General features: G+C 52.6%; 4 protein-coding genes across 5 annotated transcripts in view; 2 read left to right on the forward strand and 2 right to left on the reverse strand.

Annotated features, from left to right (window-relative positions):
* The window catches only part of LOC131671932 (E3 ubiquitin-protein ligase MIB1), a 42,815-nt gene extending 38,367 nt beyond the window's left edge, over positions 1-4,448 (reverse strand). The window contains exons 1-8 of the mRNA XM_058948744.1: positions 4,173-4,448; positions 3,645-3,992; positions 3,366-3,566; positions 3,157-3,276; positions 2,752-3,081; positions 2,516-2,663; positions 2,184-2,425; positions 1,845-2,042 (exon numbers count right to left, since the gene is read on the reverse strand). Coding sequence (XP_058804727.1) covers positions 1,845-2,042; positions 2,184-2,425; positions 2,516-2,663; positions 2,752-3,081; positions 3,157-3,276; positions 3,366-3,566; positions 3,645-3,992; positions 4,173-4,274 — 1,689 coding nt within the window. The 5' untranslated portion in view covers positions 4,275-4,448. The remainder of the gene's footprint in view (positions 1-1,844; positions 2,043-2,183; positions 2,426-2,515; positions 2,664-2,751; positions 3,082-3,156; positions 3,277-3,365; positions 3,567-3,644; positions 3,993-4,172) is intronic.
* A 123-nt stretch (positions 4,449-4,571) lies between these two features.
* Positions 4,572-6,017, forward strand: LOC131671933 (M-phase phosphoprotein 6). Its single transcript, XM_058948745.1, has 3 exons — positions 4,572-4,827; positions 4,925-5,016; positions 5,102-6,017. The coding sequence occupies exons 1-3, from the start codon at positions 4,771-4,773 to the stop codon at positions 5,400-5,402; spliced, it is 450 nt and encodes a 149-aa protein (XP_058804728.1). The 5' UTR covers positions 4,572-4,770; the 3' UTR covers positions 5,403-6,017.
* Positions 6,018-7,219: 1,202 nt separating this feature from the next.
* Positions 7,220-23,600, forward strand: LOC131671966 (rab3 GTPase-activating protein catalytic subunit). The gene is made up of 11 exons (XM_058948818.1): positions 7,220-7,536; positions 7,614-7,908; positions 8,010-8,360; positions 8,436-8,844; positions 8,920-9,134; positions 21,155-21,212; positions 21,394-21,478; positions 21,885-22,177; positions 22,512-22,931; positions 23,039-23,254; positions 23,368-23,600. The coding sequence occupies exons 1-11, from the start codon at positions 7,341-7,343 to the stop codon at positions 23,584-23,586; spliced, it is 2,757 nt and encodes a 918-aa protein (XP_058804801.1). The 5' UTR covers positions 7,220-7,340; the 3' UTR covers positions 23,587-23,600.
* LOC131671967 (leucine-rich repeat and fibronectin type-III domain-containing protein 3) lies at positions 9,174-20,796 on the reverse strand. Of its 2 annotated transcripts, none has more exons than XM_058948819.1 (5): positions 20,016-20,796; positions 13,144-14,048; positions 11,962-12,277; positions 10,706-11,905; positions 9,174-10,424 (listed from the first exon to the last, which is right to left on the reverse strand). In XM_058948819.1, exons 1-5 carry the CDS (start codon positions 20,017-20,019, stop codon positions 10,123-10,125), a joined length of 2,727 nt encoding a protein of 908 aa, XP_058804802.1. In that variant the 5' UTR covers positions 20,020-20,796; the 3' UTR covers positions 9,174-10,122. The 2 variants fall into 2 exon arrangements, with proteins under 2 accessions (XP_058804802.1, XP_058804803.1); XM_058948820.1 differs by having other exon boundaries at positions 10,405-10,498.
* Positions 23,601-23,839: the final 239 nt, after the last annotated feature.

Genomic DNA, 23,839 nt, shown 5'->3' on the forward strand with positions numbered 1-23,839 from the left:
CGCGCCACCCTCGGATTCTTTGCTCGCGGCGCTCGCGAGAGAAAGAACCCAGCGGCGCCGAGATTAAAGTATTTGCAACTCGGTTAACCAAGGCGCAGCGATCGTGCGTGGATGCGCTGCAAGCCCTTCGAAAAGCTACCGCTCGCCGTGACTTTTCGCGTCAAAGGGGCGGCACGAGAACCGCGCATCCGTGCGCTCGTTGTGCTGCTTTCGCGCATCTCGAGGACGAGGCGCGCCCGCGACAAGAGAATCGCGGTGAAGCGCCACGCGTGCCGTCCGAGTCTCGGGCGTACATCGAGCGTGCAAGCGCCGCCGTGGGAGAAGGACGGCGCGAGTGATTTTAATTGAAAATTTATCACCGCCTGGACGAATAAATCATTGTATTTTTCGGGGCGCTCGCTGCCGTGTGGACGTTGCGCTTTAGCGCAAGTTTTCTTCCTCGCCGACGAGGAATAAAGCCATGAAATATTGCGCACTTGTAAAGAGGATATTTATTGCGCTTCCGGATTACATTTTATCTCGAGGATTCTTTGGAGAGCTGGCTGCGCCGAAATAAGCGCCGCTGCAGGTGAACGCGCGCACGTGCAGAAATTAATAGGAAATTACGCCTCTCGCTCCGGCACCGCGACGCGCGCGCATGACAATCAGATAAGTATTACGAATGAGAATTCCAAATCCGTGGTTGGAAAACTGCCGATAAATCTCTCGCTCGCGGAAGAATACGCGCGACGATCGCGGGGGAAGTGAGGGGGGGGGGCACCTGGCGGCACCGGCAAACTTTTAAAAAGTTTCGTTTGCAGAAGTAGATTGTCAGCCGGTAATGCCAATACGTCGACGACTCGTAATAAATTCGCATTTCTGTAAAAGTCGCGAGGGCGAAATCCGGTGGTCGAGCGAACGAGGCCGCAGGAAATAATTGATGCAGCGGCGAGAGAGAGAGAGAGAGAGCTCGCGCTGCCTCTATTAGCAATGCAAAAAGGAAACAGAATCAAAGCACGTAATGCGCGCAGTGTATCTGGCGAATCATTATTCACGATAATGCGTCTTGCCGGGCGGCTGTCTAGCAGCGAGATTTAACGAGATGGTCGTGCAGCCGCCGCGGCCGTAGGGAAATCCATGGCCACGGGACCGGAGCAGCAGCTAGCGGCGAGGGCCAAATAAAGGCACGCTCGAGCCCGGAGTGCCATAAAAAATGACTGCTTTGGATTAAGAGGATTTGGCGGGGCCGTTATCGGGCGCAACGCCGCCTCTCGTCCTCGTCGTCGCCACTGCTCCAGAAGTGGAATGGATGGTGGCGCGGAACGCCGCCGCGGCCGCCCGCCTGCAAGATAAACCTCTTGGATGAATGTATACCTTCAACGCCGCTGGCCCTCTTTATATTGTTATTATATGCATTTTCACTGCTCTCCCTCGCTCGTCGCCTCGTCCTTCTCGTACACCGTTAACGCATGCAAATAATTGCTATTGCTCCACGAATACGTTACGTAACGCATTCGTACGCTCCCAAATGTTATGCACTCGCGCCGGGGATATTGGATTTTTTAGCGCAAGAATACCCTCGGAATATTTTATACTGATGTTTCAGACATTAAATGTAAATTGAAGATAATATTTATTCGCTACGAGTGAAATAAAACTACGTTTACTTTGCAGACGTAGGATTGAGTCACCAGGAACGAGTCGAACAGCGCGATATTAGCCAATGCCCGTGAATATTCTGTCTTTCTTTCTTTCTTTCTTTCCTTCTTTCATTCTTTCCATTTTCTCATTCCTTTTTGCGGAGCTTGTATATTTTGAACGTGTCGGATATGAAATAAAATTATTCGGAAAAATGCGATGCATACCTGCAGGCTAGGGTGGCAGCCGAGTTCCAGAAGCGTACGGACAACTCCGGCGTGGCCTTTAGTAACAGCGGTGTGCAGAGCTGTCTGACGCCTTTTGTTTCGCGCATTCAAATCCGCTCCAGCTCCCGCTAACAAAACCATCGCGGCGGGCTCATCGCCAAATGCCGCATGATGGACAGCTCTATCACCATCCTTGTCCTAAATTATTTTTTACAACAACAAAATAGTTTCATTTTATCTCACAAAACAGGTTTCAAGTGTTATTTATATATTCATTCAGCAATTGTGTTCCTACAAAAACATTACATAAAACGTACAAATAATAATTGATTAACATACCTCGATTTCTACGTCAGCCTTGTAGCGCAAGAGAATTTTAATGACCTCCAAGTGACCATTCTGACTTGCTGCTTGCAAAGCAGTGTAGCCAGCAAAAATGCCATTTACGTCGGCTTCCGGGCGCTTCAAGCATTCTTCAACTTTCGTCGCATCGCCATTCGCAGCAGTTTTTACGAGTTCCTCGTTAACGTCACCAGATACGTGCGTTTCAAAAAGTTTCTTTAAAAGTGCCGACAGCCGCTCTACAAAAAAATCATAAAGAACGCGTATTACTTTAAAGCTCTTTCTTTTTTATCTCTATTTGAACAACAACAAATTTCAATAATGCAGACCTCCGCTACTATTGCCGGTGACAGTTCCGTCACTACTTGCTACTTTTGTTACAGCAAGTGGATTGTAAGTCCAAGATGTACTGCAAACTTCTACTTTAAGATCTCCGTCGTGATATATTTGCTGTACTCTACCAATTTTACCTAAAGTCTGAAATCGTTAAAGTTTTATTTACTTTCTTTTAAAGATAAAAAATAATATATTCTCTTTGAATGTATACAAAACGCGAAATACGTACCGGTGCCATTGCTTCGGCCCATTCACCATGACCCCGTTGTAATAGCTTAATTTTATCTAAATCATTACAAATCTGTACTAAATCGCCAACGGTATAAGACTGGTTATCGGTCGTTGCATTTATAAGGGGCATCGATATTTGAACTTTGGTCAAAACAGCTGGGTTAAATGTCCATCGGTTTCCACTTGGATAGGATACCACAATATCATGATCTTCGTCAATTCCAACTACTGTACCAGTTGTACTAAGACATTCAAACATGCCATCCGTCCATCCACCGTGACCATGTTGAAGAGAATCAACAATTTCGTATTCCAAATCAACGTTAACCTACAATAATAAATCAAGAGTTAATCAAAGATACTTCAAGATAGCTTGAGTTTTTAAGCCCAAATATTAACATACCTGGTCTCCTATTTGCAAACCATGAGGTCCTGCTCTTCCTGGTCCTTGTTCTCCTAAAAGTGGTAAATGATCTCGATAGACAGCTTGTCCTTTTGCATCATTTACAACTTTCAAATCAGCCTATAATGTAATATATTTGTTACCATCTAAATTTACTAAATTATATATATAAAAAGTGTTCCATTTAAAATTAAATCACATAAATATACCATTCCCTCAAAACCAACTCTATATAAATTTTTGGCCCCATTATCCCAAATAACATAAGCTGCTGAGCGAGGACTAGCAGCCGACCAATCTTGAACTTCATTTACTTTGCCTCGTCTCCCATTACCACCATCCTGATCTTCCCATTGCCAATCAACACCTCTAACAACTCTTGCACCAGGAAATATTCCTCGAATTGCAATCTAAAATTACAAAATGCTCTTACTATTTAAGAAAAACCAAAGTTACATTAACCATTAACATATAAGAGAATTTTTAACCTTTTTGCTTTTCCTCCTTGGCTCTAAAAGAACTCTCTCACTGCCAGGTGTTGCAATCCTATAAAATCTATGTCGCAAATGATGCTTATCACCATGATAACAAATAGAACATAAATCATAGTTATTGCATTCTGCACACTTCCATCTAATTCCAAAAATAGGTTGCTGTCGACAAGTGTCACACATTGTTCCTTCATGCTTAACACCTGTTGGGGCTGAATCCAAAATGCGCAGATCAAATGCACCAGAACATCTGTAATTAGCTGCTGTCCCATTATCCCATACAACAACAACTTCTTCTGGTGATTCAAAGTTCCTTACTGTTCCAACATGACCCTCTCCACCATCCTGGAAGAATCACAACAGTAAGCTTACTTCAATAGTTTCCATGATTTCATAATAATAATTTATTAAATATAATGATTACGCTGTACGTAAAATAAAAATATCCAAATAATATCAAAAAATACTATCTTATCATATTATACAAGTAAAAACAATGAAAGCTAGTCTATTGCAATAATTAACCTGTTTTCCCCATTTCCATTCAGGCCCACGAATCACTCGAGCACCGACACCTTCCATCATAAATCGTGTCGTACGAGCTCCTATACTCGCACCAGCTTCCATTTTTGTCGCTAATCAACTGTCTATAAAATTATAAAATACTAATCCGTATAAAAAAAGTATATATTGCAGCGAGGAAGACTATCTAGAGCCATAGAGATAAGCGAACGGGGATAAAGGTTTGGATGCTTTGATGCTTTCTATCTAGACCAGATCTATACTCGCCGCGTCACGCGTCAGAGACACTGAGATTTCTAGTTCTAACAAATGGCTCCCTATGCCGCTATGCTGTCTGCACTCTGCATTATCCATTGCACATCGGATTTGTCGTAGGTGGAGACTCCAGTTACCAACATGACCAGCATTCACGGCACTGACCGAGCAGTAAGCTCACATGTATTTGTGTACATCAGTATAACCTTAAAAGACGATATCTTTTTGACTGAGTAATGTTCTTTTATTACTGTTGAGACGATTCTAAAATCAAAATTATTAAAGGAAAAACATATAATAAACATTTTATTTATCTCGTTAATTGATAAAACAAAAGCAAATAAAGATGGCGTGGAAAGACACAAGCAAACATAGCTTATCTAAGTCCATTCTGGAAATGAAAGTAAGTTGAGGAATAAAAATAATGAAGTTAAAAAATGGTGAAGTACGATGAAAACGAACTTACTTCTTCTGTTATATTTTAACTTACTGCTCTTTAGTTCATGAAAAGGACAAAAGACAAAGTGGAGAAAGAAGCATTTCAACAAGAAGGAGAAGAGTATTTTGGCAAACAAACTTTACCAAAAAAGTCGTAAGTAGAATATTTGATCTATTGTATATTTTAATTATCATTGTGCATTGGATATAAGTGTTTCTTATACTTTTAATGATTACAGAGGAAGATTTATCACTGAAGCCAGTTATGCTTTCTGCGAGGAACTGATTGAAGGCAGACTCAGTTTTCAAGGTGAAAATCCTGAACTTGAAAGGCTATTGGAACTGGAACACCTTGCAAAAGTTCCAAAAGAGGAAAGAGATATGGATGCTGATGTGTCTGATACTCAGATGACAAAAATATTGAAATCTACTACAAAAATCAATGTTACAAATATGAAACACAAGTCATACAATAGTCAATTTGATTCTAACGTGGAACCACAAAGAAAGAAACTGAAGTTTTTGAAGCCAGTAGAATAGATTTTTAAGTGACAATTTTCTTTGAGTAGAATAGAGAAAAATTTACAAACAATGGTTTTCAGATATTTGTAAAATAATTAATCTATGTAGGTATCTAATGAAAGGGACATTTGAAGATAGAGAATGAACATTTCAGTTTACAAATATGTATATATTTATACAAAATTATAGACCTATTATCTATGATTTTTACAAATAGTTTGATTAATGAATTCAACAACAACAACAACCATTAATGAAAAGTTAATTATCAAACTTGTCAATTATTATCCGGTTTTGTTTGAATAGAAAGAATTCGTTTACAAATGATAGTTCGTGATCTATGTAACATGACGTTATATCAATTCATCGATAAGTGAAGGTTTCGCACACTCGGTGTTCGTTTCCTTGAAATTTTTAAAAACTGTTGCGGTTTCTTATGCGCATCGAGGTACAGAAAACTAATTAATTAAATTATTTTTATCGTTAATCATACTATTGTCCACCGTAAATGACAATTTTTAAATAAAGGCTTAAAAACTTTCCAAGATTCACGCGTTTCAGTCATGTGACTCCAATACATGCGCACTGTTTCTTATTTTATTCAGAAATAAAATTTTTCATTATGAGCTATGCAAAAATATATTTATTTGCAATTACTTATAAATCTTCAATTCTAATTCAAGAATCGCGCCCCGTCAAAACAGCCGTGCAGGTGTGACGAACCGACGTCACATGCGTACATCATCATGTATCCGTAAACTAATTAGAAATAACGCGTAAGAATTCAAATCGAGATTTTAAATAAATGCGTAAGGCGTATTGATAAGTTAGTTATTTCTTAAACTATAAACGGTCATTTGGGAAAAATTGACAAGTTTCGACATGAAAATGTAGTGCTACTCAAAAGAAACAGTAAAAGCGACGTCCATTATATTTCGAGTGCTGACCGAGATTTGAACAAAACATATATTTTATGAGTTCGTTTTAACTACCACTCAGGATAGACACTAATAAAAAATAGGTGCTTCAAGTTGCTAAGATGCTCTCCTGGATACTTTGGGACTTGCTTCTATCGTCAGCTCCGAGAATGATGGGAACCCATCGTAAAATATAGGAAAATCTATCGTCTAAATGCTAACCCACCAAACAGTCCCTTAAGGCACTCAAGCACCACTTTCGCTCCTGAGGTACTATCGATAAAAATGTATCCGGTTACGCAGAGGCTCTTTATTGCAACTGTGCAACTGGATCTATGCATCTCAATAAGATTCCTGGCTCTTCACGAAGTGGTGGAGATCAGAATTCGCTGCTCTGAAAATGACAGGAATAGCGCGGCAAAATTCAGGAGCCCAGCATCCACCTGGAGCCCTTTCGGTAGTTCAAGATGAACGGTCGCGAGAATGAATCAGCTTTTCTCTTATGTCCCTTTTCTCTTGATAATAGAACATACTCATCATTTTCATGATATATCAGTATTATTCATGACTTCATTTACTTGCACTCTACCAGTTTTTATAATAAATAGTCACGTTGATTACAAAGGTTTCCAATAATTAGCACTCCGCGAACAAGATCAATTCAAAACAACTGATAGTGCGCGCCCTTGCCCCATTTTTAGATCTATATAGATTAAAACCACACATGCGTATTGGTTTATCGACGTCTCAGTTTGACACCCATCGCCATCTAATAAAAGGAAAGCGAAATACGCGGGTTTTTAAGCAAACATCCAGCAATCACCACAAACGGAATCGCACTTACCATCGCTTCGAAGGCTGCAATTCGTTATATTTCGGAGAGTGATTATGTGAGTGACATGATCGATGAGAGGATCGTCGAAAACGTCAACAAAGACAGTATTGAGTATGTTACAAAAGAGTTGTCAAAAAATATAGTTAAATTTTTTATAAAAAAATAATTTAAACGTTTTATTAAGAAAGCTTGTGAAATTCAACAATGAACAATATTGAAATCGATGATGTTTATCATCATGACTTTACTACAGCTTCTGAATGGGAAGTGTTTATCGCAAGAATAGAAGAAATAATTCGTGAATGGAAATTATCTCACGTAACATTAGGTCCTCCTTTAGAATCGGGTGATTTTATTAATTTAGAATGGGAAGAAAATACAGAAAAATTGAATTTTGCAGGTAATTTTAATAACTATACACACACACACACACATTTATATTCATAGTTCTGGTAATCGTTTAATTACTTTTTTAAGATTTTGAATTTTTGCTTAAACACTACCGATTAAAAAAGGATAATGATAAATCTCAAGCAAGTGGTAGTGCTTTATCAGAAGAGAATGAGGAATTATGGACTCAGTGTCAAAAAGATATATTCAACCTAACAAATGATTTTGTACAGTTGGATCAAGATGATTTGTCAATTGCTCAATACTATGGAGTACGAGAATTCATATTATTAATGCCAGCTAAACGAAACTCGATAACTGATGAAACTAAAATAAAAATTTTACTTAGTTCTTTAACAATCGCAGTGAGTAATGCACATTGGTAAGTAACAATGTTTTTTATGAAGCGCAATGCAAATCTATTGTTCTGCTTTTCTATCCTCTTATTCTCTATTAGTCAATTGATTGTGCATCAATTTTTAGTGAAATTGCAGCCTTCGTACAAGTTTTGGAACAGTGGCAAAAATTTTACCTTGGTATCAACATTGGAAAAGGGTCAAAAACTCACATGAATATGATTCATTTGAAGAAAATTCCTCCTCATTGTAGACATTTTTCAGGGTTATTAACTTTATTTAAACAAAAGATTAACGAAGGTTATGGAATATGGTTAGATCCTATCACTGTATCAGTCAGATTCTCATACACATTAAAAGATTGGACAAGCCACACGTGGACACAAGAACCACCAGATTTTGACTTTATGGGGGGGGAAACTCTTGGTGTGGATGAGCTAGGAAAACTACCATTTGGAGCTACTTTTGATCCAATCAAGTATTAGTTTATTAAATTATTATGGATGTTAATTTTCTATTGTAACGAAAATTCAAAATTTAATTAATCTTACAGGGAATTTCATTTATTTGTAAGCTGGCCAAAGTTATTTGAAAAAGGTTTTGTTGATAGTGAAGTATGCAGTGACCTGGAGCCTCAGGCAGCTCCGGAATGGTCACTGCAAGTTGAAATGGTTTCTTCTCCTGCCTGCTTATTAGGAGAATATCTTGCACATTTTATACAGTTATGTAATAATCAAAAAAGTCTAGTTGAATTATTGGGAGAAGGCGCTGCTTATATAGATAGTGAATCCCATTCTTTTGGTAATGCATTTAATATACTCACAGAATCAAAAATTCCTTCAATATCAACTGTAGTCAGCAGAACGACTTCTAAATCACGAAAAAACGTCGAAGGTCCGATAACAGAAGATGTATTGCTGCCGATACTCTACTTTCTATTCCCCGATGCCGAGGAAACGCAAGTAATGTATTCAATGGATGACATTTTAAAGCGATAGATATTGAAAAATTTTTTTCAATAAACATTTTAATTACAGAAGGCACCGTACTGCGAGAATAGTAGCTACAGCGTCGACGATGACCAGTGGCGAGGCATCAAAACTTGCGCTATCGACAGTTTGGTGTGGCGACTGTCAATTGTAGCATCCCACTGTGCTTACAACTTAGGTGGCTTGCAAGCACTCGCACAGCTGTGGCACGAGTTCGTGCAGGAAGTGAGGTTCAGATGGGAGAAGGGCATCACTGTACCAGGGTAAGAGTGAATATTTATAATCGATATTTATTAGCAGTTCATGGCGTCGTCGATAAGACGACGGCGCTCGCTTAAAAAATACAGTAAAAAATATTCCGCATAATTTGAAATCGCTGCAATGGGGGAGACGATAACATCGGTCCCGCCGCGGCACCTCGCATTGGTTCATTCATTTGATATATGTACAAAATATAACCGAACGAGAATACTATATGTTTGATTGAGCGTGTTGTTGCTTAACTAGAACGTAAACTTGTCTCTCATTGCACAGAGTGTCGTCGCTTACTTATTACGTACAAATAATATCGTCGTAATCCAAGGCGAAAAGCTTTGCTGGGATTGTCTTTCGCGTTGCAGTCTTTGGCCGGTTACGATTACGCATATACATTGTTTTTTTTGTTTATCATTTAATAATTTTTGCACCAGATTTATTCACATAGGTCCTATCTAATATAATTGAGCCTTTAACGGCTTCTTATACATAATCTAGTAGAAAAAACAATAATATAAAAGAGAAGATAAAACAAAATCGAAGGAATGTAGAGTTTGTACGCTTTGAACAAGTGCATATAGGTCTAGATAATTGTATAATAGATAACGTGATCAGAGAACACTCGTAATTCGAGCCGCATCGAGTCGCTATAATTATACAGGTATATTCAGTCAGTGCTTGGTTTGATTGAGGGGGGGTGGGAGACGTCGGAGCTTATTGCAATAATGATAATCTCGCTTTGCTGACTATATAGGTGTACATGTAAAATCGAATTCCAGATTGACTCGTTAAAATAAAAATAGTTATTGCACTTGGTTGTAGCTCTCGTCGGCGCGTGGGTAAGTTGCGTTACGAATGAAGTACGAAAAAGCATAATTGGGCAGCCGCGAGCAGCGGCGACGGCGGCGGCTGCTGCTCGCACCGTCGGCAGTGGCGCGGAGTCGCACGACGGTCGGCCTGCCCGGAAGCGGGCGGCAGCAGCAAGTCGGGCGGCGATCAGAGCGGCACGAGTCCACCCCGGGTGGTAGGGTTTCTCGCCATGTAGATGTCCATGTCGTGGTCGGTCCAGTTGCTCTCCTCGTAGTTGTTGAGCGTGTGCGTGGACTCGGCGAGGCTGTAGCGGCTGCCGGGCCGCGGCAGGCCCGGGTCGCCGCCGCGGTTCCTCGAGCGCGGCCGCTGCCGACGCGCGCTGCCCTGCGCCTGCGGCGCCAGCTGAACGCCTGCCGCGGACGGGAAACAGCGAGCGCCGCCCATGCGCTCCGCAGCCGCAGCCAGCGACTGCCTCGAGTGCCGCAGCTCTGCAAACAATACAGTAAGGCGCGACGCACGCGTGAGATCGCCTAAGAGCATCACTCCCGATAAGGACGATAGGCTGAAACGAAAGATAGACACGCGCTTATGTAGAGAGCCTCTGCTGGAACGTCTAGCGCCGGTGGCCCGGCCCGTCGCTCTGGCAGGCGTGCTGCTGGCCAGCGCGGCAACGGGCCGAGGCAATGGAAGCGCGCGCGCGGGGTGGCCAACGGCCAGCCGACGAGCGGCTCGCCGGGCTGCGCCGCGGGCGGCGGCGGTGGTTACGTACCTGCGCGCGCGCCCAAGCCAACGAGGCTGGAGTTGAGCGAGGCGCCGGCGAAGTAGTGCCCCCGGACGTGACTAGGGCCGCCGAGCGGGCCGGGCGCCTGCGGGCCGGCCGCGTCCTCGAGGCAGGAGGCCCGCGTGACGGAGCCCTGGCGCTCCACCGGGAAGATGCGCGGCCGCGGGATGCTGCGCGTGCTGTAGGCCGACAGCTGGTCCCACTCCTTCTGCACGCTGTAGGCGCTGAGCGAGGCGCCGGTGCCGGGCAGCGGGGCGCCCATGCCGCCGGGGCTGGGCGTGGGCCCGACGAGGCTCGAGCAGCAGTTGACCGGCAGCCCGGCGATCGGCAGCTTGCCGGGCTCCTGCAGCGTGCGCAGCTTGCGCGAGCTGGCACGCCGGCGCCGGCGGCTCGCCAGCACGAACACCAGCGCGGCCGCGACGATGGTGAGGCAGACGGCCGCCGAGGCGGCGATGGTGATGCGGTCGATGTTGGTGGCCTCGGTGCGGACCTCGCGGCACTGGCTGAACGGCACCTGGCCGGGGTTCGGACTCGCCGGCTCCTCCGCGCCCAGCACGCACACCACGATGCACTCCTGCGAGGGCACGTTCTTGATGCGCAGCTCGCGCTCGCTGCTGTCGAGGGTCTGGCTGGAGCGGAAGCTCGAGTTGCCGAACAGCCGGTAGATCACGCGGAAGCCCAGCGCGCTGGAGCCGCTGTCCCAGCGGATGATCAGCGAGTCGTCCTCGCGCAGCACGTCGCGAATCACGATGTCCTTGTCCTGGCCCTTGCGGTAGATGGACGAGCCGTGCACCAGCGGCGGCCGCGGCGCGCTGCTGGTGCGCGTCACGAAGACGCTGCCCGCCGGGCGTCGGCTGCTGCTGGTGACCGCGCTGCCCGCGGCGGTCGGCGCCGGCTGCGCCAGCGTGGTGGGCGTATGGGTGGCCGCGGGCGCGCCTGCGCTGCCGGCCGTGCTCGTCTCGAAGCTGCTCGCGCCGGTGGTGATGCGCGACGTGCTGGGGCCCAGGCTCCCCGGGCTCGGGCTCGGACTCGGGCTGGGGCTGGGGCTGGGGCTGGGGCTGGGGCTCGGATTCGACTCCGTGGGGATGGGCTGCTGGTTCTCGATGGCCTCGAGGATGGCGCCGCTCGGCTCTACGCTCTCCACCGTGCCGATGCCCACAATCTCCGCCTGCCTCTCGCAGGTCATCTCTGCGAACAGGCTTCGATCAGCTGCGCTCGCTTGGCGTGCGCTTCGCCTCGCTTACCTTCGGGCTTGATCGAGTAGAAATTGCGGTCCTGCAACCTCGGCGGGCTGCCGCAGAACTGCGGCTTGCTCTCCCGGCTGGTCACCTGCAGGTCCCTCGTTCGTATCCACTCGACGATCCAGCGGAGCTTGCAGTCGCACACGAGGAATCGGCCGCCCAAGCTCAGTCCCCGCAGGGTGCCGTTAAGCCCCGCGAACGCCTCCTCGGGCACCGTCGACAGCGGGTTGCCGTCGATGGCCAGCAGCGTGATCGATGGGTTGCCTCGGAAGGCGCTCACCGGCAGTTCGGTCATCAGGTTGAAGCCAATGTCCAGCACCTGCGTGGGCGGGCATCTTCAGTCCGAGCTCACGGCTATTTGTTGGCGCGCGGCGTCCACGCGCGTCCGACTCGCGTCGCAATCGGACGATCGCCGAATATAGATCGGCTGATTAACCCTGACTGCGGCTGGCTGTAAATGAGGCGCGCCGCAAACAGCACGCGCCACAGCTCGTCGAGTCCGCGGTCGTTCGAACGAGAAACCGGACGGGACCATCCGTGGGATCCGTCTGGCGCTTTTGCCGGCCGCGGAAAACGCGCGGCGAAACGTTTGACGCCCACGCCCGGTCGCGCTCTAGATCCGATGGGATGAGCGTCCGTCGCGGCGAAGGGAACGGAGAGCGCGAGGCAATAAGCGATATTCGGAGGATTTTCCGGCGACGGTTGCGCATTATTCGCGTGCGAACCGCCTGCTGGATGTTTGACGAAACGACTAATCTCTTTCTCGGCAATAATAATAGGCGGCTGTTTCGACACTTTTCTGTCATACATGCTCGATCTGATAGGGCGGCCGACACTCGTGTGGGAAAAAGGCGACAATGGCGAGTCGCGTGCGGGCGCGTGTTCCAGAACGCGCCGGGGCCTATCATCGGAAAATCGCTGGAAGTGCGCGAGTGCCCGGGACGCGTGCGCGCGTCTCCTCGCGCGCGACCGATTGCCGATCGCGCCGCCTGGAGAAAGTCTCCGGGTGCGGAGGCAAGGGGCTCTCGGTCCGTCTGTCGCTGCTCCTCGGCTTGCGTAACGTGCAATCCACGCGGCGCGCTCGTCGCTCGATTTCCATCGCGACGGCGTCCCAATTGCGCAACCGCCGAGCCGACGGCGCGGAAACGCGACGCGGGGCCAGGTGGCGCGCCTCCGCGTACGAACCTTCAATTCGCGCAGCGTGGAGATGGCGGCGATCGGGAACTCGGGGATCAAGTTGTTGAGCAGGCTGAGCGAGCTGAGGCTGGCGGCGACGCCCGCGAAGGCGTCCGGGCCGATGGCCTGGATGAGGTTGCGCTCGAGGTTGAGCCCCGTGAGCGAGCCGAGCCCGTGGAAGCCGGCCGAGCCGCCCAGCTCTCGGATGCTGTTCTGCGACAGGTCGAGGAAGGCCAGCGCGGCCAGGCCCTTGAGGGCCTCGGGCAGCCTGCGCTGCCGGGTACCCATGAGGTTGAGATTCTTCAGGGAGCCCTCGAGGCCGCGGAAGCTCGCCGACTCGAGGGCCAGCTCGTTGTTGCCGGCCAGCTTGAGCGTGACCAGCCGGTGGCCGGCAAACACGTGCTCGGGCACCCTGCTGATCCGGTTGCGCGACAGGTCCAACACCGTGAGGTTCCTCAGGTCGGCGAGCGCCGCCCTGGGTATCTCCGCGAGCTCGTTGTCGCGCAGGTTGAGGCTGCGCAGGCTGGCCTCCTGGTTGGCGAGCGCCTCGGGCTCGAGGCCGCGCAGCCTGCAGCCGCTCAGCTGCAGGTTGGCGATGCGGAAGCCGGCGAACGAGCCGTTCCGCAGCACGCCGATCGTGCTGTTGTTCACGTAGAGCAGATCGATCTTGGCCTGCGCCTGGGCGAAGCGGCGCAGCCCAGAGATCAGCTGGTTGAAGTCCACGGCGTCGCACTGCACCGACAGCTCCCGGGCCAGGTTGTAGTCGCAGGTGCAGGAGCTCTCCAGCTCGGCCAGCGCCTGCGCCGACCAGGGGCACGGCGAGCTCGCCTGGTTAGCTCGCCCGCCGGCCGGCAGCAGCAGCAGCAGCAGCAGCCCCAGCGCGGTCAGCGGCATCGACGCTGTCGGCCTCGTGCCTACGAGCAGAGTCAGTGCCGATTGAGAGTCCGCCTCGGAAGACGAGGCGCGCGCGCGCAGCCGGTGCAGTCGCGCCGGGAGAGATTCGCAATTAGTGCGCGTCGTCCCTCTGCCGCGGCTCCGCGGAACACTTGCTAAGGCGGCCACGCGCGCACACGTGCGTGCATCGCGCACTAATGAGAGCAGCGCCAGCGGCAGCTCGGGACCGCGAGTGGCCGCGTGTCCGCGGTGGTAGCGGCGGCCGCCCGGCGCAGCTTCGGAAATCGGGCGACAGCCGTACGGAGAGCCAATTCGGCCTCTCGCTCTCTATCAATGAGAACGATCAGCGGATGCATGCACGTGCTCGCGGCGCCAATGCGCGGCAGGAATTCTCAGTTGCGCACGGGCCTTTCACTTTCGCAGTTCCCGCGGCTCCCTTCGCAGCCTCCCACCTCTCCCTGGCAGGTAGCCTGTGTGTGTGTGTGTGTGTGTGTGTGCAACGCGCTCGGATGCTGCCCCCAGGCACACGCTCGACGTACGTACTCCACTTGCCCGAGCACACACGCTTGCGAGCGCGCTCGCGTGGGTTACTCGCAGAGGGAAAATCACCGACGACGGCTAGGCGCGTTACGTTCGCGCAATTCCCTGCGTCTTTTTCCCACTCGCTCCGAGCGATCGAATAATGTGTATCGAGCGAAATCGACTGTCCCGCGTGCCTGCCACAACAAAATACGCTTCAGCCCTCCGCGATCGCTGCAATTGCGCCGCAAGCGGATCCGCTCCAACTTAGGCTCAACAATGTCGCGCGCGCTCGTTTCCATAGCCGCGGGGAGAGTCGCAGACGTAACGTGCGAAAGGCTCGTCAATCGTGGAAGAGCAAACAATCGTAAGGTAAGAGTGGCGTCTTGAAAATTTGACGGGTTTCACGAGGCGCGCGAGAAAACGAGGTTAACGAGAAGTAAAATTTATGCCGATGCGTGTCTGCTGAGCGTTCGTGTCTCCGCGAGGGAAGAATAAGAGCAGGAGAAAAAAGGAGGAGAGAAAAGCGGCGAGCTCGCTAGACTGCGCGGGGATCTTACGCGCCACGGACAAGCGAGTTTGCGATAGGTACGTGTACGCTCGGCCGACCTAATTAACGCGCGCTCGCAGCATTTTTACGCTGCTTAACGCAAACGGATATCTTCTACAATTGCTCTATCGATCGCTGCCGCATTTCATTAGGGAACCTGTTCCCCAGTCGCGCCAGCGAGTAGAGTGTTGGGGGGGGGGGGGGGGGGGGGATCGCTCGGCCGCAGTACGCAGCAGCAGCCGTAAAATCAAAGTTTACGGTCAGGCGACTGAGCGATAAATTGCCTGCCTAAGTAGTTGCAGTTTCTCGCAAAAATAGTCGCCTCATCCGTGTTTACATCCAGCCACTGGTGCGCGAGTGTGCAGCGCGGGCGCAGATCCTGTCGGATAAGCGATACACGTGTTGCTTGCGCGGGACCGGTCGCGTCGCGCTCGCGACTGCAGCACGACTTTGAAACAATATCGCGGCCAAGCGAACGTAGGCGCGCACCTATGTACATCGGCTGACTCTCTTATTCGATGCAAATCCACATTGAATGCAAAGCACAAATGCGGCGCGCGTTACATTTGAATAGTTCAAAGACCTTCGCCAGACAGCGCTGACGCCAGGCCGCGACGACACAACCGTTCGTCGTTCAGCCGCTATCGGCTCGAGGTGCTCGCGATCTCTCGCCGCGGTCCTTAGCTCCGCGAGGCAGGGCACCTACTTCCGCCCGCGGCCGAAAGTCCGACTCGCGACGGCGCCCGAGTCCCTTGTGCGAATCGCGGAGGCGCTCGCTCTGCCCGTGCCGCTCGCCACGCACCGTCGGCGCAGAGCGCCGGCGTCACGTGGGAATCGAGTTGCGTTATATAAATTTCTTTCGCGCCGTTTGTCGGCGGCTGTGGGAAAGCCCGACGAAAAGGCGAAGCCGCGGCAGCTAAGAATCGACGACGAAGCGGCCGGCTTGTCGACGATCCGCGCGTCGCGCCTCGTCGCGCGGCGAACAAAAGTGAAAATCGTTCGGCGGTTCCTCGCGAGGATGCCTGCGACGCGCGCTCGCGCGTTTCGCACGGCCGCGCGGCGACGACTCGACGCGCTAACGGGTCGTATTGTCGCGCGGCGTCGGATATACTGTTATATCGCTCATTGGCCGGCTGACTGGCCGCTCGTCGATTATACCTCTCGGGTTTTATGATTCACCTACAGGCGGCAGTGCCGCCAATGCTTTTTCTTGCCGTCGCTCGATTCGTTACGGGATCCTTTTTCTTCAGGTGGAAGCTCGCCAGGTGTTGTTTGGCTGACGTCTTGGACGGGCGATTACTCGCAGCGCGCGCGAGCATCGATGCTCGCGAAAGAGTCTCGGGTTTCTTTGTCCTTTCTCGCGGTCTTCGCGGCGTCGAACAAAAAAAACAACGGGCCGCTGCATTATAAAACGAACGCCGACGATTCCCACTAAAGCCGTCAAATTGGAAAAGCACGAGCGGCATTCCCGGGAGTGAGAGACGATCTCGCTCGGGTCGCAGCCGACCAGGTTTGGGTTTCGCGCACGCGGCTCGCCACCGAGGCACCAATTAGCATCGCTCTCTATAGGCCGATAATCGACGGGGCCCACGGTGTCGCGGCCGCCGAGCGTTTGCACGTTATTCGCGCCGCTCCGCGCTCCGTTCCGGCTGTCTGGCCGCGAGCGCGCGATCCAGCTTTCGACTGCCGCTGATCTCGAGCGCCAACTGGAGCGTGCGCGCACCGCACGCGCGTCGCTCGTTTTCTTTCTGTTTCTTTCTGGCGGATCTCCCAGAGAGAGAGAGAGAGAGAGAGAGAGAGAGATGGAGAGTCGATGTGCATGGCAAGCTCGCCGCTGCGCCGGGTAATTGAGAGCTTTGTTGAAAATTCTCCGGATGAATAATGCATGGTGGCCGCGAAGACCGGTTTACGGGCGTCGTGCATAAGCAGATTTATTAGCGCTTGCGCAGACGCAGGTGAATTTGAATAAGCGCAAGGTGGAGAGATCGTTTCGCTGCCGGCTAATGGATCGCCAATTTTTGTTTTATTAGCGCGCGGCCTATTAATTCTCCGTTGGCGTTGATGCAGAGCCCACAAAGACTTTCCAGTACGACGCAGCATCGGAGCTGCTCGCTCCTCGATCGAAATACAAGGCGGCGCGCCAAATGCTAATGGGCGTTTGGCGGCGCGCTCGCCGTGGCATGCTAATTCGCGCGCGTGGGAAACGTTGACAAAAGCTCGAGAAAGCTCCGGTCACGGGCGGGAGGCACGTTGGCGCGGCCCGAACCGGAGCGCGAGATTCGGCCGATCGCGCGCTCGGCCTGGTCGTCGCCGCCGCCGAGCGAGCGAAACTCGTTTAAAAAGTGTATCGGCGAGAGAGGACGGCTCGCGTACGCAGATAGCCCAAGCCGAGCGCTCGACGCGCAGGGAAAGTATCGAACCGTTGGTATACTTTTCAGCTGGCGGCTGGCATTCACTTGTGCGCGCCGCTCTCGCGAGTAATGCCCGAACCGACTGCCGCGCGACTCGCGCGCTGCAATTTATAATCTCTTTCGGAATCGCTTGCGAAAGCCGCGCCGAGCCGAGAAATTGGACGATTCGTGGACGAGCTTGCCGCTCGACGACGACGATGACGACGACGATGTCGACGCGTCGCTCATCCGTTCGCGATCGATTCGCGACTTCTCGTGACGCCGAGCGTCAGCGTCGGTCGCGCTGCCGCCAGCCCCGCGATCGACGTGTCGCAATGTCGCAAATAGCGACGCGCGCGCGTGCAGAGCCAGTCGGAGATCATCCGAGCGCCGTGTCGCAATGGAATCGCGGCACTCGTCGCTCGACTGGACGTGCCAGGCGAAAGGCGCGCGCGTGTGAAAAGCAGGCAGGCAGAGGAGAAATTCGTCGTGTCTCGCACGCGCCGAGGGAGAGACGATTGTATTGGGTGGAACCGCGGCTTCTTCGCAAACGGCGCGGGAAAATACGCGATACAATGGATAGCAGCGGCTGGGTGTCTTGCGCCAACGAAACGCACCTGCGTGCGCGTAGCTCGATTATTCTCCGAGAGCGCTTTGCGCGTGCTTTCTCGCTCGGCGTTTTTACCGCGCGACTCTGCCGTCGATCGGTCGATCGCGACGATCCGACGTCGCGCTGCTTTCCTGCCCGCCAAGCGCAGGAAGGGGAGCGAGCGACGGCAGAGAAATTCTCGCGCCGATTGATTCGTATCGAGGGAACGTAATGGGGGAACCGCGTAAAAACACGGCGCGCGCCGGCGGCACGTCCGGTGGACTAATTCGAGCACTTATCCGCGCGGCTCGCTCGCGCGGGGCTGGGGGGACAGGAGGGGGGATCGATCGATTAAAAATGTTATCTCGGCGGCTCATCTTGGCCGCTGCCGGAGGCAATTGGTCGGAAGCGCCAACTCTCCGGAAATGAGAATTCCTCGCCCGCCTTGGCGACAGACCGCGCGTCGCGCGGCGCTCTCGCGGCGAATCTGGGTTAGCTGGCTCTCGCGCGCGAGCGCGATTTCGCGATTACTCGCGAGCTCGCTGCCGCGCCGCTTATTACATTCATCTTTCAGCGCTCCGCTCGCCGCCAATGCAATCAACTCTTTTTTTTCCCTCGGCTCCCAGCCCCGTGGCTTCGACAATTCTCTAATGGCCTACTTGTCCGCGTGCCTGCGCGCCGATTGCCCAACCGCGCTGGCCGCGCTCGACCAATTCCGTCTTCGACGCGGAATTTGCGTCGCGCGAACGGCGCTCTAATTAAAAGCTTCCGGTTATTAGACGAGCTGGCGCGCGCGTAACGCCGCGGCTCGACGGTGGAAGGCGCGCCAAAAAGGCCGACGCTCGGAAGCACCCGTGTCCCGAAAGTGCGGGGCCAGCGCCGAATGATTAATTCCGACTCCATAAGCCCGAAGGCGCCGACGAATTGACGATGATTTCGGAATTCTCTCGGGTGAAAGTCGGATGACGCGACTGCGTCCCTGGTACATCTCTCGGGTGAGTAATTGAATTCGGCAGTGCGCCTGCATGCGCCGGTATGCGCCGGTATGCGCGTTCCCGCGACGCCGAGAAACGACAATGAAAATTGCTTTCATTGTACCTTTACGGAAGTTATTATACAATGAGATGCTTAATGCGCCTTCGCCGCTGCTGGCGCAATGTTTTCCTGCTCGCCGGTGCGGTGGCTCGGGAGCAGCGTAGGCATGGGCCTTCGGCGCGGCGACTGCGGGAGGCCGGAGACGGAAGGGAGGAGCAGTGTGGAACGAGCGGAGAATGGGAATGGAGAAGAAGGCGAGGAGCAAAGAGAGAAGAGAACAGGAAAATAGTGGAGGCACGCTCGCGCTGCGCGGTCCGAGTGCGTTTATAGTCTGCTATTTAAATAGCGTTCCAGGCATACCGTAAAGCACTGGCCCCGCTGGAATTCTCTCCGCGCCTCCCTCCCCCCTCCCCCCTCTCGGCTGCTCTCGCTCGCCGCCGCCGCCGCGAGACCGTACACAAGAAAGCGTGTAAATATACGGTCGCCAAGAGCGGAGCGCGGGATACGCGACAAAAAGTGCCGGCGCACGCCCATTAACAGCGTAACGAAAGGGACGCTCGCGCGGAGCGCGGCTCTTTGTCGTTGAGTTTATGAAAATTATCGATCGGGCGCCGACTTTTCGCCAGGCCTGTCGAGCGGCGCCACGCACGATCGGCGAAGCGCGCGATCGCCGGCGCATCCCAAAAAGAAGCAGAGCGAGCCGCTTGGCGAACGAGAGCGCGAACGAGCGCGTACGCTGGAGAATACTAGCCCGTGGCGTTGGCCGTGGGTCGGTTCAAGGTCGACGCCGCCGCCGCCGCCGCCGTCGCGCGACTGCTCTCGAACGAAGAAGCGGAGCCGCTATTTATAGGCCCGCGGGACGTTCACCCCGAGGTTGGTCTAGTGGTGCGGTGCGTCTACTCACGCATGTCGAGTGCGGCTGCTCGTCCTCGCCGCTGTCTCGCTTGGTTCGGCTGGCTTCCGGTTGCTCTCCTCGGACTCTTGGGCGAACGGGCGCGCGCGCGCGCTAGATCAGCCGGCCAGCGCTGGCATGGCCACGGGGGCCGGACACGGAGACAGACCGGCAGCGAGCGCCCAGCTCACGACGGCAGCATAATATCGAGCCGCGACTGATTGGTTGCGCACCGCTCGAGCCCTCAGCCAGTAGCGGAGTGCGTGCGCGAGATCACGAGCAGACTTGCGAGCGCTAGGCTTCCTTAGGGCCGACTGCCCGAGCTCTCGGCAGCCGCGGCGGCGGTGGCGGCGGCGGCGGAGCAAGAGAGAGCGCGAGCCAAGGAATCCTGTCCGTCTCTCTCTCCCTCCTTACCTGGCCGCGCGCGAACGCCGACGCCCCCCTCTCGCTGCTCGCGCCACCTCCACCTTTCCTACCTGCTATCCCACACTCGCGGCCCCCTGCCCGCTCCGCGCCGATGTTCGTTCGGCTATCCACCCTCGGCTCGTCGCGCTGCTGCTCCCTAGTTGAGTCATCCGACGCGTTCCCAAGGCGGAAGCAAGCGAGAGAGAGACGGGGTCATCGGCCACCTGTTGCCGCCGTACACGCGCTGGCGTCTAAGCCCCGATCGTCAGCTGTTCTACGTGGCTTACGCAGCCGCAAACTCGCTCGCTCGAGGACCGCGCGGCCGGCGGCTCGCCAATTATGGGTCAGTGTGTGCATCGGTCAGCTCGCTGCCAAACTCGTTCCGCGCCGGCGAAGAACGTACAAATCAAGGGCCCAACTGCGAGGCTGGCTACACCGCTAGCCGCACTAGTGACACGCTTCTGCCAGCCACGGGCGGCACCCCTCTCTTCTCCCCTCCCCCCCCTCCCGCCCCCCGCCCTTTACGCGCGCATTCACTCTCTTTCTTTGGCATGCATGCGCGACGCGTTTACACACGTATGCACCATCCGCGGAGATCGCGCTCCCATCGCCGACTCGCAGCTCCAATGCAATTAGCGCGCCGAAGCGCTCGTCGCTATTCCTCGCATTCGTAGCCCCCCGCGAAATGCATCATCGCAACATTGGCCGAGTATCGTCCATCGAATCAGGCGTGTTTTCTGTTGCAGAGTCGGCCCCGGGTTCCCGGACTGCGTGCGCACCTGCCTGCTGCACCAGAAGCTCCAGGTAAACGAGATAAGCGAAGCGAGCCGAGGAGGAGCGAATCAGGTCGGAGCATTACGTGCCCGCGCTACCAAAGTTGGCCGTTCCGCTTCTCACGTTTTCACGCGTTTTCACGTTTTCGTCGCGCGCGGCTCTGACCCGTCGACAGCTGCTCTACGAACCTGGCTCGTTCTGTTGTTCGCAGATGATCAACTGCTGCATCGCCCGCAAGAGAGCCCGCGAGGACTGTGAGAAGAAGGAGCAGAGACTGGACGTCGCCGAGAGCAGTGGTGAGCTCGCGTAGATCGCGTGTTTCACATGTGTTTTTCGATCGGGAAAGTATGTTGGCGCGAGAGAAGAAATCGCCGAGAAAGATGCTGGACGTGCTCTCGTAATTGAAAAAAAAGGCCTAATAAACGTAACGAGAGAGCCTCAATTAGGCTTTTTACGAGCGCTCCAAGAGTACAACGATGAGCTGCGCGCGCACATCGCCTCTATCGCAGCCTCGTAATTCGCGAAAAAATAGCAGGCTGCGTCGTAGAATTTTATTTTTTCTGCCCCCCCCCCCCCCCCCCCCCATTCCCTTTTCTTATACTTTTGGTGGCCTAGCAGATCTGAGCAACAGAACTGCCGTTTAAAATGCTTCTTCTATGAAACTGCTTTGTGTTTCGAGCTCATTCGTTGCGTACATCGCAGGCGATTCCGAGGAAGACGAGTTCTTCGAGTGTCTGAACGAAGAGTCGCGAAGCGAGCAGCAATTACCGTGGAACCGGCCCCTCGGCAGACTCGCCAAGCACCCCTCTCTTCGGCTCGTGCGAACCGGCGAAGCGCTCTATCTGCCCGTCACGCAGGACCCCGTACCCAAGACCGAAGACCAACTGGAGGAGGACGCCCAAGTTATGATGCAGCTCGGCACCGACAAGACTGGCTCCGAGATGAGAGCCAGGCTCATGAGTGCCTCCCTGCTCTCCGATATGGAATCTTTCAAGGTTGGTGCCTGCCTTTCGTTGCTTTTCTTTCGACGCGCCGCCGCCGGCGACCCGCTTATAATCTCGGGAATAGCCTGCGTCGTTATCGCGCAACACCCGTATGTCGTGAGCAGCTGCGCGCGACTTATCTCGGCTTCGCTTCCGCTGGCTGGGCCATGCCGCCGCGATAACGCGCTACACAGCCACGCTTCTCTGCACTCCTCGCCAAGAAAAAGCATCCACGGCGGTCCCGGCACGGTAACGCGACGAGCGCACGCAAATAGCATCGCTCGGTTGCGTCGATCGACACGCGCGCGAAATCTGCAGCCGAAGCCATGCCCGATCGTGCGCGCAGGCGGCGAACCCATCGGCCCAGCTGGAGGACTTCATCAGGTGGTACTCGCCGCGCGACTGGATCGAGGAGGAGGGTCTGGACGAGTGGGGCCAGCCAGCGGGACGCCTGTCGCAGCGCATGCTCATCGCCAACAACCCGTGGTCGAGCACGTGGGAGTCGGCGCAGCCGGTGCCCGCGCACCGCCAGAAGCGCCTGTTCGACGACACGCGCGAGGCCGAGAAGGCGCTGCACTACCTGGCCTCGAGGCGCATCGGTCAAGTGAGCCAGCTCTTGCTGCCGGTGCTGGCCCACGCCGCCCTCGCCACTCTCCGCGAACAGAAGGTCGAGGCGATGCCCAATCTGCTGGACGTCGTGCAGAGCATACACAATCGGCTGCAGTACGCCACCAAGCCGATCAGTCAGAAGCTGCAAGTCTACGAGGTAAGATATGGGGAGCTGCTGCCGATGTCGCAACTCGGCGCGCGCTCGAGATTGCCGAGAAGCGCTTGCTCGCGCGGATGGTTGCCCAATCACGGACGCTCTTGCAGGAAATAACCAGGGATATCGAAATCCTCGAGACGCTGATAGCCCAGGTGAAGTCTCTGCAGCTGAAATTGGCGCCTGCCGGCGAAAGTCATTCCCACGACGAGGAATTCACGTCTTTCCTCGTTCAATTGATGCGCTCTAAGGAGGTTTCCGTTCCCAAAGCCTCCGCTGGCCCGCTTGGCAATCGCATCACCAGCATGTTCTTCGAGGCTCAGAAGGTTCGATCTCAGCTTCTCCTCTCTTGTTTTTGTGCCCTACGAGCCTTTCGTAATTACATCGGGAGCTCCGAACGTTTCGCGCTGTAGTGACAGATTTAACTTTGATTACGCAGGCGGCCTATCTAATGACAACTGGCATTGCTGAAGCGGACCTGTCGCCCGACAAGATTAAGCCCTTCTCCCGACCTACCTCCAAGGAATACATTCTACGCGGTATGTCTCCCCGGCCTACGATCGCCTCTACACAGCAACCGCACCGCCTGTATGTCAGCATCGACCGAGACAGTATTCGTATGGCTGGCGCCTTCTCTGAGGATATCACATTTTATTAACTATTGTTGGTAGTTCAATCCATTGTGAGAAATGACTATGATTGATTGATTGATTAATTGATTGCAGTGCAATTGTTTACAAAATATTTCATAGTAAATTGTAATTTTTTAGGGTTTGTGTGAAACAAGTGAAATTGATCGTGCTCTGAAAATTAATCTAAATGTATTTTTTAAATGTACATTTATCTTTTAATAATTGGCGACATAAATTGTAAAAATATCAAAGGATTTGATTTGTAAACAACTTTGGGAG

Source organism: Phymastichus coffea, unplaced genomic scaffold (assembly GCF_024137745.1).
Source record: "Phymastichus coffea isolate CEN01 unplaced genomic scaffold, Cenicafe_Pcof_1.1 PCOF00139, whole genome shotgun sequence".
Taxonomy (NCBI): domain Eukaryota; kingdom Metazoa; phylum Arthropoda; class Insecta; order Hymenoptera; family Eulophidae; genus Phymastichus; species Phymastichus coffea.